A 15,028-nucleotide genomic window follows, 5' to 3' on the forward strand; every position below is an offset into this window, starting at 1 on the left:
TTTGACTGGAGAAGTCCACTTTACCCGACATATTTCTTAACCACATGTTAGGACAGAGACTTATACGTTATTATTACACCTTTAATAATTCAAAATCAACGCAGTTGACGAACAGTAACACAAACAGCACAAGAAAATATTTCCTCGTGTTCCATTACCATTTAATGATATACAAACAATATTCGAAACCTGAAAAGTATTCAACACAGTCGAAAAAGTAACTGTTGCACACACACCCCCTATATATATATATATATATATATATATATATATATATATATATATATATATATATATATATATAGCGTTATATGGTTTAAAGTATACAGTAGTTTGATTACACGAGTACTTTTTCGACATTATGAAACGGGACTAAATCTGCGAATTTAAAACTCCATTACGGACCATCGTGTTTCCCTGTTACTCCTCCCACGGCCAGTATCGTTTATGAGGACATTCTGTTGTGAAAATCTTTTTGCGACAGAGGTTTGCCTTACGCAACTATGTTTCCTTGGCAATGCCCTAGTAACCACTGAGAGTACACATAAGAAAATGTTAAAAATAAAAACTGACTTCCCGGTGTCTTTTTGCATAAATTATTAATAGGCTTTTCTAAAATACATTTTTGCATTTGTTAATGCTAACGCATATCGCAGTGTCCGTTTCTTCTGGTGTCTGGCTCATTTGAACTGTTTGATACGAGTTGCTAATGAGGTTTAAAAAAAAACATTTAAAATATAATTGCAGCAGATGAGGCAAATGTGGTTTTCTTTGAATTTGACAACTAAATTAAAATTCAGTAAAAAAAAAATCTGACGTTGTATACAAAATACTGAATATTCAGCAATGGATTCGAAGAAAGACCGAGGTCAAGGTAAGCCCATTTATTTATTTTGTATTAATGTATTTGTATTCATTTCTTGATTGTTTTCACATTTCCCCAACACCATAAGGTTCGCCATGGTTTTAATTACATCAAAAAAAAAAAAAGATATACAGACAGAGAAAGGCATATTCCAGCGCGCACTGAAAGTCGATAAATATATATATATATATATATATATCATATATATATATATAGATATATATATAATATAATATATATATAATAAGTTTTTGAAAAAAGATTTATTTCTATTACAGAAATAACATATGTCAGAACATATATATTCAGTCAGAATAAAATAAGCATTCGTTTATTCGTATATAGTATATTATATATATCTATATATATATATATTATAATATAATTAAAAACAGTAGGTATACGTGTTAAGACCTGGGTAGAAACGTATGCTATGTAATTAGTCATAATTAATATTAATTCTGTACCATAGTCACCCTCCATAATAACAGGTGTCCACATAGTACTATACTGGTCCAGGTATGACCTCATGGGAGTACCTCCAAAGTTCCAAGGTGGTGCGATCGCTAGCATTGTTAATAGATAATAATAATTAAAAAAAAAAAAAAAAAAAAAAAAAAGATGCTTGTATCTAGAATAGTATTTGCAAAAACAGTCCTTGTGTTAAAGCTATAATGTACCTAATGGAATAGAAATGCCCATTCATGTCACAGTGAATATATACGGTGTAGAGAAAGACAAAGAAAGAGAAAGACTAAGCTGCAGTTGTAGGTGCTTTTTAAAACAGTCATCCCACATATACTTTTGCTAAATAACTACTACAGAGTAAATAGCGGATTGCATCTACTGGACTAATATAGCTTATTTTCTCAGTTTCCCTTTAAACATAAAATATATATGAATTAGAAAATTATAACACCAACGCATGTCAGTACTGAATCTAAGAAAACATTAAAATTATTATTATTTTTTTTACTGAACTTAAAAGTCTGTATCTGTGCATGAGTTATCTGTATCTGTATCTGTGCATTGATAGTTTGCATTGGATCACAGAAGTGATTTTTTTTTTTTTTAATGCCTTTGTAAAATGACATTGATCTAAATTATACTAGTTCTGTCCTTTTTAAGAGCCAGACTTTTCAGACCAAGTTGCATAGATATCTAGAACATGCAGCTTAGCTTTCAGACAGGGTACCAACAGCCACTAATGATGACCTCACATTCTGGTGCAGCTGAAATCAATACATTTATCCAGGCTAAGGTTGCTGTGTCTGGGAGGTGCTGCTTTGATGAATCTGTAGCGTACATCTTTTCCTTTTCATTTGTGCTTAACAAGAAATATATGCAGATGTTTTCTGTTCTTGCAATATGAAATAATATGATGCAGTTCCATCTGTCATAAAATAAAACTGCCATTGACTGTGTGAGTAACTGCTGTAATTATGAGTCATGACTGTATGTATGCCAAGTATGCCGCTTGATTAGACACATCAGAAGAGTCAATTGGGCTGTTTTGTTTATGTTTCTTTGTGACCTGATTTACTGTAACAAGTAGGCTACATTTTTTGTCTTTCAGAAACTGAAAATTATACAAAAATTACAGATGTGTTACTAAAGTCGAAAACTGGGGAATTTGACTTGGAATCAGTTTTGTTCCTGAAGCTGAGAGGTCTTGGTAAGACAAGTACAGGCAATGATTGTTTCAAGTGCTTGAAATGTCTTGGTTAATTTGTTGTTACCATTTATTAACAGGTAGCTGTCATCTTCCATTCTTTTGGGATTTCTTTTATATTCTCAGCTCAGTAAGGGGGCAGTTGAAATGTTCATACGGTTAACAAGAGATAAGAAAATGTAATTTAAAACATTTGTTAGAACTCTTTTATGAGAGCAATGTACTTTTTTTTTTTTAGCAAAATATTTTGGCATACCCCTTAAAATATGTTTTAGCTTATGAAATTAAATTGTACTTGTCATGCTCTTTCATTCACTATGTAGGTCTCACATATGTGCAGTTTAAACTGAACATGCTAGGTTAAAGAAAGCTCCCAGTTTGCATGCCTTGTTTTCAGATAGTTAAACTTGCACTTTCTCGCATATCACATGTTGAGTAAAATTTCTGTGCCTCTTTAGTTGTTGCTTTGCTGTCATTAACTATCCAGATGATTCATCTAATGACTGAAGAGTAATTCATGTATGTTGCTTTAAATCCAGGCATCTATGATCTTGGGTGTATTGGAGACTGCGTAAACCTGGAAAGATTGGACCTTTCAGGAAACAACATTACAAGCTTAGCACCTCTGGCTTCCCTAAGACTCCTTCAAGTGCTCAATGTTTCTGGAAACAGAATCACCAATTTAGGTAAAAGCAGGTGGTAATAAGATTTTTACTGATTTACCAAAGAATATTTTTTGACACATTAAAACTACCACAGATTATTTTATTTACAGGTTCCCTCATTCCAGCAATGTACATTTTTTTCTACTTTTTATTGTGTCATTAACATTAACATTCCATGTTCCTTTTTTCAGAAGCCATTAGCCACTGTCACCATCTGCAGAGCCTCAATGTGGCTGGCAACCTTATTAGCAGGTAACGCTGCAGTTAAATTGCTGTGGTTTTCAGAAATAAGAACATATTCATAACTTACAACACTCATTCATACATTTTTACGTAAATCTAAAAGCGAAGTACAGAAATGTTTCAAGTAGACAAAAGTTTTAGCACTGATGAAGACAATAGCCAACAGAATACTAAGAGACACAGATTGGGGCTGATTTTAATGATCTAAACCGTGGAGGATCTTAATATCGTTGCCCTAAAATTAATAAACGTGAGTTTTTTATTCTAAGTAGTATGCTGTTAAGTGTGACAAGACATCACCACTGGGGGAAGGATTGATATAGAGTCTGTACAGTGTCAATTTATTGCAAGATAGCAGGATTTAGAATTCCAATTAAAATAATTGGAAGAGAGATTTTGTATTATTTCATTTTATCAGCCCCAACCCTCACTTAAATGAATGATGGACAATTCAAATTAATTTGCTTTTATTATTATTATTTTAGCATTGAAAACCTACAGTGTCTTTTGGGTTTAAGAAAGCTAGAGAACATTAGACTCAAGGACTGTCTCTACAACTTCAGCAATCCAGGTATTTAGAATGAAGCTCTTGAAACATTATGGACGAACATAAAGTTTTAGTTTTTGTAAAATTAATGTTGATTTCAATTACATAAAAAAACTAATATTTTAAAGTGTGTCTTCAAAAAATGTGTGGTAAATTAACATTTTAAATGAAATAAGATTGGTTTATTATGTCACTAGAACCCCTTAATAAAATGATGCCTTTACAGTTGTGTGTACATTATTTCTTATTATTTTATTTAAAAAAAAGATTATTTGAATTTTAGGAATCCTGTAAACACCAATATTGTATGAAATGTGTTTTTCAGTGTGCAAGAACATATCCTATAGAAACATAATACTAGAAATGTTTCCAAATATCAAGGTGGTGGATGGTAAGTTTTTCTTTTTTTTTCTTTTTTTTTTTACACAAACGTAATTATTTTTCCATTTGTAGTATAAATTAATATAGCACTCCCCTTTTATAATGCTGTAGTTGGGAGCCATGGTTAAAAGACTGTGTTGTTTGTGCTTCGCCTTATAACAAGAATACTAGTGTTAGTGTGATTGCATTATGAGGCAAATGGGAGCCATGAACTTACCGTCTTATAAAGGGGGAGCACTGTATTTAGTTTTTTTTTTTGTTGTTTTAGTGATTGAACTTTGCCATTTCAGCTCATTGATTAAATGATAATGAAGGTGGGTGTGTGTGTTTTTAATAAGAATATGTTACAAGTCCTCAGTACATGTAATATATTCTCTCTACATATCCCTTTGTATTTCGTTTCTCATTGTGATAGTAGTTAAAGGTCCTTGCTTTGACTGGGTACAGTGCCTCAGCATGTTTATTTGGGCACTTTCTTGCACTGATTGCCACATTAACCATGTCTTAGAAGGTAAATAATATTGCAGTGAGCCATGTCACATAGCATAGTTCGCTTCTCAAACGTGTTTTCCTTTTTCACAGGGGAAAGGGTGACTGGCAGAGGCAGTGATTTATATCAGTTATGCAGGGACATCGATGACTCATTGAAAGGTTTGAAATTGTTCATATAAAGTACAGTATGTTGTATTGATAACTTACAGTAGCTTGAGGCTACATGTAAAGATACACTGATTTAAGTGTACAGAATATGTGCTATTTAAAGTGTTAGTCTGCATATCTTGAACTATTATCAAGTACATTTGAAGATACTTACTGAACAAATGTACAGTATTCATCTTACTAAGTACACATTTACATTGTTTACACAAGATTTTGAAAACCAGCAACTCATTGTCTGAAAAAAGGTAGATTCAGAATACATTTGGTTGTAAACTTGCCAAAGATGCTCATATTGAACAGTTAATGCAAAAACACTTACTAGTGTCAACTGCAGGACCTCCCTGCATAGCTCCAGGGAATTACACTTTTTACACTTTTGATTTTTAGAAAAAAAATGTTATTCTCTGGATGTAAATTTTGATTACATCGGTATTGTGCATATCTTAAGTTAGGCTTAAATACATCATAGGGAATACGAGTTTAGAGGATTTTACTGTTCTAAACAGGTCTTTATAAAAACGGATCTGTGGCAGAGATACCAGACTGCAAGCCTTGGGTTCAAGAGGGTTATTGGGATCTGAAGCATTCGAACAATGCAATCATTGACGAAGCCTACAAACAATTTAATGGTAAGGATTTTGCGCTTCTAAAACTATGGGCTTGAAAAAAGTCCAATCTTTTCCTCTAATTTGGATATAACCTGTGTAATACTTAGGCTGTTATTTTCTTTTTTATCAGATGTTCTGCACGAATGCAAACTGCTCAACAACCGGGCCTCCCATGTAATTATTCAAACAGAAAGAGCTTTGAGCAACAAGAATCCAGCAAAGCACTATGTGCTATAAAATATCTTTGTAACTATATTATGGTACACAACCATTACTCATCAAAATCCATGGTTTACCATCATATAATTATGTAGACCTTCCTTTTGCTGGGCACACAGCCTCAGTATCCATACTTGGGATGCACACCTTTTGGCAAAGAGTAGTCTACTTCTACCAGTCCTGTTTACACAGGGCAATGAAATCCCAAAGAAATTAAATACCTGGGACCATTTAATTATGTGAGTTTCAAATTGAGTTGAATGGCCAATGTACAGTATTTGCATGTTATGTGATTAATGTAATATGTTTTGTGTTATTCAAAAGTAATCTATACTGAGAACATAGCAAGGTATGCTTGTTGAGAATTAAAAATAAAACATAATATGCACTTTTGCAGACTGTCACAATGGACTTCTGGTCTATAAAATCAGTGCTTCAGTATATGTATTTTTTGTATAAGATGTTGTATTTCCAGGAAGTCATGCTTTTTCTCCATGGGTGTTTTATGCTTTAAAAGTTTAACATTATGTATCAGATTTTATTGGTAAATGCACATCTCTACAATATTTTATGCTAACTAAAATATTATTATTCCTACCATTGTATTGCATATTGTTACTGACAAGATACATATTTTATACTCAACTAGGTCAACCAGGGCACTATGTTTAACACATTACTGAAAAGAAAAACTATTAAAATAAAAATAAAGCTTTCTTGTATGCTGTTTGTTTAAACATAATTGTCTGCATTCATTTTATGATTGAAATCATTCTGCTGTTTGTGATGACTAATGATCTGAACATTTTGAAAGACACACCTGTCTACCTCTTTAGTATGGTATGTTGTGTCTGTGTCAGACCTAATGTTGCCAAGGACCCATCTCATTTATTAAGTAGTTTTGGCTGTTTCTCTGGGGTGTTTCTAGTATTGCTAAATAGTTTATGATTCTTCAATGTGGGCTTGATCTGTTCTGTAAAACAAAAGTTTATGTATGAAAAGTAATGAATACTGCACAAATAAATGGAACAGCATTTGAAACTGAAACTGGCAATTTGTATTTTTGTTAATTTTTGATTTAAGGAGATACTTTTATGTCATCTGTATTTAATTTTTGTTTAATATCCCATTGTATGTGTTCTGTATCATTACTGAAGCCTGTACACTGATATGCTCCCCTCACCTCCACAATCAGCCTTGGTGAAGTTTTTCAAAAGCAATATTTTAAGTAATCTTAGTTGAAAGAAACATACAGAACACAGATAAAAAATATTAGTAAAGTGTATGCTTTTAAGCATCACTTTAACCTACAGTAAACTTGCATTTCAATTTACTGATTAAAAGCTGTTGTATTATAATCTTGAATTTCCTAGGGATCAACAAATATTTGTTGACATTTATTAGTATTTCTTAGCAGACACCCTTATCCAAGGCGACTTACAATTGTTACAAAATATCACACACAAAGTGTCACATTATAGATAAGAGCAGTTGTAAAGTAGAATAAAATCAGTAGCAAAAATATCAAATTCAAATAAGCAATATATATATATATATATATATATATATATATATATATATATATATATATATATATATATATATATGTATATAGTACGTTTGTATGCAGAAATTGATTAGGTATAATTATTGAAATTTTTCAGTGAATTGACTTCAACTCTGCCTATGCTTTTTTATAAAAAAAAATTTTAAATTATCAATCAAAAAGTTTTTCACTAGTGATAGGATCCTAAATATTAATTATAATAATAATAATAATAAATAATAATAATAATGTGATAGGATACCTATATTCGCTCTTAAAATAGATTTAAAAGGCTGCTGTCTGTAGTTTAACATCAGGGCTGAAGAAAGAAATACTTTTGTGAGTTCATTGACTTACAATTTGGAGAAAGTGAAACGTGGTTAAATGAAGGGTGTTTTGTGCCGCTGCTGGGAGCAGCGGGATCAGCAGCTGCTGTAAAACTCCTGTAACATATTTCAGTTAAAAGTCACATATTCACTTTTAGTAACATTACCTGTTCAGTACAATTACTGTATACTGTATAAATATTTGTGTGCTGTAGTTTGTTACATTAATGCCAACAATCCCTATATGGTCGGGACAGTCCCGATGCATAGGAAGAAAGTCCCGATATTTATCCATAGATATATATATATATATATATATATATATATATATATATATATGCAGAGTAGAAGTTAGTGAAAAGCACACGCTGTGCTCTTCGTGCGGCTGACACGTCTGCTGATCACTAATTTATACAAAGGTAAGAACGCTTGAATATGTCTACTTTACTTTTGAGTTGGTGGGATACGTTTATATGATAGCTAGTGTTTTTTGCGTATGACCCCTTCCATCTGTATGAATGCGTATGGCACTAAATCTTGGCAAGTATGCTGTTATACTAGCTTAGATATTTTTCAAAATTATCACGCCCATAGCTATAGATTTATATCTATATCTATGGTCACGCCTTTCCTCATAAGCGCCAGTCCTCCTGATTTCGGGTAACCTCAATCCCATAACTCCTCGCGGTTCACAAAGACACACGCAGTTCTTGTGTAGATCACTCAGTTGCATATCGCAAGTGGAACATCCAGTTCTGTTCGATTGCATTCTATATCCTTGGTTACAATCATTTTGGGGAGGTGCTTCTTTGGCAGAGTGACAGACATAACGGAAGGAAGTTCTTGAGATTGAGTAGAGGGGTTTTACTACCAGAAAGAGAATGGCTGGAAACGCGTGGAGGTCAACGGTAAGAGAGGAACAACACTTTTGATCTGCAGTGCAGTAACCTTTACATCTTTTTAAAGTTGCTTTTTCTTAACGTATCAGAAAGTCAAGGGATGCGTTCCGGTGGCGTGAGAAACCCCTGAGGCTGAGACAAACTCCCCGCATAGGCCTTTGCGCGGTGCCCTTGATCTGAATAAGTCCTATAGATAGGGTATATCAATGTGTTCTTTTTTTTTTTTTTTAGGAAACCGGTGATATAGCAGGTAGTTGTGCGGCCGGAACTATGGCATGGGCAAGTCGTTTGTCTGTACTGGTTGCCATGTGTACCTCATCCTGTCACAATACGTTGGACACATATTTTGCCTGTGTGAGCATGTCTAGCAGCACCAATGTTAGCAAATTACTTATCGGAGTTTTCACTGAAATTTTTGAAGATCCAAAACTTATTGGGGAAATATGGGTTATGGCTTGCTGGCTAGGAAAAACCGCAGCCCCAGGAAGTAAGGGATTTACTAAATGTCAAACTGGTAATTTTAAGATTAGGAAAGATTCAGTACCGTATCCTTGTTTCATCAGGGTCACCAAAAATGTCAGGCACCAATGTCACTTTAATGTACTGTTGAAAGTGTTTTGTGTGGATTACTGTCACGTTTCAGCATAAATTGTGGTTGCTGCAAGATATATATAAAATTAAATCAATCAATCAGTCAATCAATCCAAGGTCATTTATGCCGTTGTTTTAAGTGTGTGTGTTTTTTAATCTGCAAAGACACTTATCTACTACCATTTTAAGTGCACGTTAGAAAAACACAAGGTTTACCTTAGCTTGGCCTTCGTAACATTATACTGCAGTTTACAAGTTGACACGGAAGGTAATCATATTAAGAAATGTGCCAATATGCTGCATCAGAGCAAAAGCAAAGGATAAGCTTTTTTGAAGGTTAAACACCTGGTATTACCAAAAAAAAAAAAATCATTGAAAAACTATAGCAATCTATAGTACAGCCCTGGGTGCAAACATCGCCTGTGGCATAACTAAGTGGCTACAGTGCATTTTGGTGCAAACATAACAAACCCCAAGTGTATTTTTGTATCCAAGGGTAGTATACATTACAAATGAATACCAGATGAGGAAACAAGTAAAGGCATTGACTGAGATATATCTGTTTTTCATTGCCTCCCATATTGCTGGTTGTGCCAAGGATTAATCAACTTTCTTTGGGAAGAAATAAGAAGTTCTATAGGTAAATTGCTACATTATGTTAAGGTAATTTTAATAAACCACGTGGCATCGTGTGTATTAAAAACGTGTTTTTGCACTTATAAACCACAACCCAAAAGATGAGAGCTTGGAATACCAGCAATAAAAAATAATTGAAACGTAATCTTCAAACACCAGATTGACATTTTGTAATATGTTTGATATTAGTTTAATTTAAATCCTTTTTATTTAGGTATCTCGTGTACTGGGAGCTGTGAAAAAACAGACGTCAGTCACAAGAGGATTTGCTGGTGGGGTAAGTCACTGTGTGTTTGTAGAACAACATTAGCTCTGCGACTTTCAGAAAGGTCATCTTTAAGAATGTCCAGAGGAGGGCTCTAGAAGCAGGAAGAGAGTGCATTTTAGATTTCTCAATCTGCAAGTATGTGCTATAAAGGGTAACACTTCAATTCCTGGTTCTGTAGTTTTTCTTTTATTATTATTTTAGCGTAATGCCATTACTAAATGCCACACAGGTTATCAGAGGGCCTTACCTATAAGTGTTTCATTCTTGTTTTATTTTATTTTGTTTTGTTTTTCTGTAGACACAGACAGTTACCATTATCCCTGGAGATGGAATTGGACCAGAGATTTCCGATGCTGTTATAAAGATCTTTGATTCTGCTCGGGTAAAGAATAATTTCAAGACCGCAGTCAAGATAAGGATTCAGTTGTACGCAGTTGTAAAAAATGCACAGTGATTTGAAGGGTTAAATTAAGAAACTCTAAGGCAAGTCAGAATGTGTAATCATTACCCAATAAAGTCTGTGATTTGGTGACCCATAAAGTTCTGTCATATTATAAGTATATCTAATCCAAGGGTGAGGTGTATTCCACGTACACAATAAATCCATAAACTCTCATTTTTGGAGGAGTGACTTTCAGTGTGTGTTCTTCCAAAATGCATAACTAGTTTCACAATAGTTTATTTGCAGCTACTTACAATAACAAAACCATTGACCAATTCCCAAGTTACTGTGGATTAGACAAATGTGTGGATATAACCTTCATGTTTTAATTTTCTATACGATTTCTTATCTTATACTTGTGGTATTCAGTTTACATCCTTCAAAATAAACCTGCAGTATTCTTGTCAGCGTGAACATGTTTCAACATTTTACACACCTAAGTCACTCGGTTTTAATTGCATTTACTGTATATCTAGGCAGCATGCTTGATATGTAAGATTGGTAGGCTCAAAGTTCTTATTGTTGATTGGATTCTATCCCATTGGAAGATTGCATTCTTCTTTTTTTATTATTTAATATGTTTGCTGTGATCTTTTATGTTTTCTAGACTTTATTTTCCATTTCACACCGATGAATCCAGCTTTGTTTTGCTACAACATTAATTAATAAATAAATAAACTATGTGCACTAAGGTGGGCTTGTGTTGCAGAAACAAAGTAAAGAATTCAATGATGTGAAAAACGGATTGTGTGGTGGCAGGGGCTTGTCCTTAGTCAAAGTTGAAATTAAATTTGGAAAACTAACAGAACAGCAAAACAGTAAGAGATTGATTATTACATCATAAATGACTAATATGTGAACATAAATTCTAGATCTTGTATAAGCAATGGAGTCTTAAAGGTGGTGTATTTTTAATGGCTTTTTGTCTACTCAAGGTTCCAATTCACTGGGAGGAGCGGAATGTAACGGCTATTAAAGGACCAGGTGGAAAGTGGATGATTCCTCCAGAAGCTAAAGAATCTATGGATAAAAGTAAAATCGGATTGAAAGGTAGGGACGTGGACTGAACGACCGCTATGCTAATTACAAACAATTGTTTTTTTTGGTAGTAAAATGTCTCTTAAATACACTCATGAGACACCTTACTTATATTGTACCATATTTCTGACAAGGTTCAGACTTTGGCATTTCTTGCTAATCCTTTTGCATTGTGTTGTTGGACACAACTGCATTTTGTATTGGAGTATCATGAAAAGTTTTAAGTCACCCAGTAATGGATTGAATTTATTTATGTTTTAAGGACCTTTGAAGACGCCGATTGCTGCGGGCCACCCATCGATGAATCTGCTGCTTCGTAAAACCTTTGACCTTTATGCAAATGTTCGTCCCTGTGTGTCGATTGAAGGCTACAAGACCCCCTACACTGATGTGGACCTTGTCACAATTCGAGAGAATACAGAGGGAGAATACAGTGGGATTGAACATGTGGTATGCGTCATACAATATAGCAAGTTTTAGAATAGTTTCCTGTACCATTGAATCGTGAGTTGAATTGCTTTCCCGCTCCCATTCGCTGCTATTAAAATAATATTTAAGTAAAACAACATTTCTCAAAATGTCCTTGTTGTGCCTTGCTTGCTGTCGCTTCATTTCTGCAGTGAAAAGTTTGGGGTCATTTATTTGCTTCAGTCTTTTTTCTCCACCAAAGTGCAAAATGAATTAGAAAAGCACTACTTTTTTTTACAGAACTGACATTAAATATTTTTATATTCTTAATGGTGGCTGTACAGTATACTGTCTAAGTTACTAACATATCTTGTGTTATTTTTATTCCCGTTTCAGATTGTTGATGGAGTGGTTCAGAGTATAAAACTAATTACTGAAAATGCCAGCCAGCGTATAGCTCAGTTTGCATTTGAGTATGCCAGAAACAACCAAAGAAGCACAGTTACGGCTGTACACAAGGCTAACATTATGTAAGTGTCATTTTGACATTTTTCTAACCATTGTATGTATTTATACAAAAAGCATTTGACACAGTTTAGAAAAATCAAGCAATTCAGCAGAAAATCTATTCAGGATGTGGTTAATGGTGTAAATCTTTTTTGTGCCAGTAATGAGATGCTTATATATTTCAGCTTTAACTGCGCACTTTTTTGTGTGTGTGCTTTTTTGCAGGCGCATGTCGGATGGTCTTTTTCTAAGAAAATGCCGGGACGTAGCTGAAAACTACAAAGATATTAAATTCACTGAAATGTACCTGGACACAGTATGTCTGAATGTAAGTATAATTAACTGTGTTATATTTCAGTTCAGTGCATGTGAATTTAGCAATGACGTTGCCTACAGTCGGGCACGATTCCAACTGGAGTAGCAGTGCAGTGCTGTGTGATTCGGTCCTGTCCCCTGTCAGTAAGATGAGATGAGGTTATGTAGACAAGCCTGGCTCTTCTGCATTGTGGGTAAGACACTCCCCTGCACTGCACAGGGTTGCCAGTTCGTGCCTAGCCTCTGCCTTGTTACACTGGCACAATTGAACCTACTCTCATTTTGGCCTTAAGTCTCCCAGGAGGAGGTTGCCACTTGTGCCAAATTGTTATTCCTGTATTACACTTGCATTATTTACCACAAGTAATTGAGAGTAGTTTTCTTTGTCCATTTGGGGGATCTAGATAATGGTTAGTGATTTTTTTATTTAATTTTTTTATAATAATTTTGTATTTACAACATGGATGGGGACATATGTTCCTAATATACTTGTTTTTTGTCCCTTACATGTTGTTTTTATTCTCTCTTAGATGGTGCAAGACCCAACTAGTTTTGATGTACTTGTAATGCCAAACTTGTATGGCGATATCCTCAGGTTAGTATAAAACACCTGCCATCGCTAAGGGAACTTCAGATGTTTTCAGGAAGGCCACTTGAGTAAAAAGCTAAATGAATTAGTCTAGGGTTTTAAAATGGCTTTTTTCATTGCAGTGATTTGTGTGCTGGCTTGATTGGAGGTCTTGGAGTGACACCCAGTGGTAACATTGGCGCCAACGGAGTTGCCATATTTGAATCAGTAAGTTGAAAAACCACAAGTGGTCATACTAAAAGGAATAGTGTATGTGAAATAGTATTTCACAGTAGGTGGAATTACAGTGGTCCTACAGATCGGCAACTCAAATTTGGACCCTGCCTGCTTGAAAGTTGTAGAAAAAAGGACTACAAGATGATATTGCACATCATATGAAGCCTATGAGTGTCATATCTTGTATTTTTGGTGCATATCATACTGTGTAGTTTAACTTTGCTTTCTGATTCCAATGAAGCAGTTCTGTAAATGTCATTTTTGATTTTGTTATTTGTAAATGAAATGCTGCAGTGATGTCCTGTACCTGCTGTTCTTTAAAGGTGCATGGAACAGCCCCGGACATCGCAGGAAAGGATCTTGCTAACCCCACTGCTCTCTTATTGAGTGCTGTTATGATGCTGCGCCACATGGGACTCCATGACCATGCCAAGAAAATTGAGAAGGCCTGCTATGATACTATTGAGAGCGAAACAGTATGTCCTGGCTATTTTAGTTAGGTCTTGCACTTCAGTTTTCTGATTGGTTGAAATTTGTATTAACATTGACACTTTTTTTTTTTTTCTTTAGGTGCGGACCAAAGATCTTGGAGGAAATGCAAAGTGTTCAGAATTCACAAATGAAATCTGTCGCAGGGTACAGGATCAGGACTAAGACTTTGCTGCTTTATTAATAAAACCAGCTTGCTGGCTCACTTGCATCAATGCATGTCTATGGGTCTCTCATTTACAAATTCCACTATGTCTATGAAATAAGCAACTCCTATGTGGACTTTTTTGAATGTCTGTCATTTTGTTTTGAATAGCAAAACAATTGTCCTCATGCCTTTAATGGACTGTGACTATATGTCTGTCTGTTTTTTAAGTATTCCTTATTTATTGACAAAGTACATTCTATATGCAACGCTTTTTGTAAAACTGCAGCTATGGTTGGTTCTTATTTCCATTAAACAGTGTTTTGAAACAAGCATTTGTTTCTGAGTTTGGTGTTTTTGACTCATACTTTTAATGTTTTTTAAAATCTTTTTAACCTTAAACAGTAACGTAGTAGTAATTAAAGTAGCAATTTTTGAATACCTTAGCCAAGTTAACATGATCTGCTTGCTTTTAAGGGAACTATCTTAGGTAAGGGGTGGGGTTATACTGTTTAGTAAATACAATCTTTGAAATTGAAATAATTGTTAAGTACAGTAATCAGTCATGTATCCATCCTAACTGTTTATCTGCCATGATCAAGCTCTTCAGCAATGTTAGTTTTTATTATTGAACAGAGAAGATTAGTTCAGAGACTGTAGATCCTACCAAAGTTTTTGTACACTGTTGTATATATTATGCGTGTTACCATTGCTGGTAGTGTCACGTGAGCTGTTTGTTGTGTTGATATGTAA

The 15,028-nt window shown here is 34.3% G+C and overlaps 2 protein-coding genes across 2 annotated transcripts; both read left to right on the forward strand.

Moving 5' to 3' along the window:
* The first annotated feature begins 503 nt into the window (after positions 1–503).
* Positions 504–6,349, forward strand: lrrc61 (leucine rich repeat containing 61). The gene is made up of 9 exons (XM_041226107.1): positions 504–874; positions 2,442–2,540; positions 3,077–3,223; positions 3,394–3,454; positions 3,931–4,016; positions 4,318–4,383; positions 4,956–5,024; positions 5,540–5,662; positions 5,772–6,349. Exons 1-9 carry the CDS (start codon positions 847–849, stop codon positions 5,876–5,878), a joined length of 786 nt encoding a protein of 261 aa, XP_041082041.1. The 5' UTR covers positions 504–846; the 3' UTR covers positions 5,879–6,349.
* Positions 6,350–8,436: 2,087 nt separating this feature from the next.
* On the forward strand, positions 8,437–14,608 carry LOC121299326 (isocitrate dehydrogenase [NAD] subunit alpha, mitochondrial). The gene is made up of 11 exons (XM_041227017.1): positions 8,437–8,640; positions 10,073–10,135; positions 10,425–10,508; positions 11,504–11,618; positions 11,869–12,056; positions 12,411–12,544; positions 12,747–12,849; positions 13,367–13,431; positions 13,548–13,632; positions 13,965–14,117; positions 14,212–14,608. The coding sequence occupies exons 1-11, from the start codon at positions 8,614–8,616 to the stop codon at positions 14,293–14,295; spliced, it is 1,101 nt and encodes a 366-aa protein (XP_041082951.1). The 5' UTR covers positions 8,437–8,613; the 3' UTR covers positions 14,296–14,608.
* The last annotated feature ends 420 nt before the right edge of the window (positions 14,609–15,028 follow it).

This window comes from Polyodon spathula, chromosome 24 (assembly GCF_017654505.1).
Source record: "Polyodon spathula isolate WHYD16114869_AA chromosome 24, ASM1765450v1, whole genome shotgun sequence".
NCBI lineage: Eukaryota > Metazoa > Chordata > Actinopteri > Acipenseriformes > Polyodontidae > Polyodon > Polyodon spathula.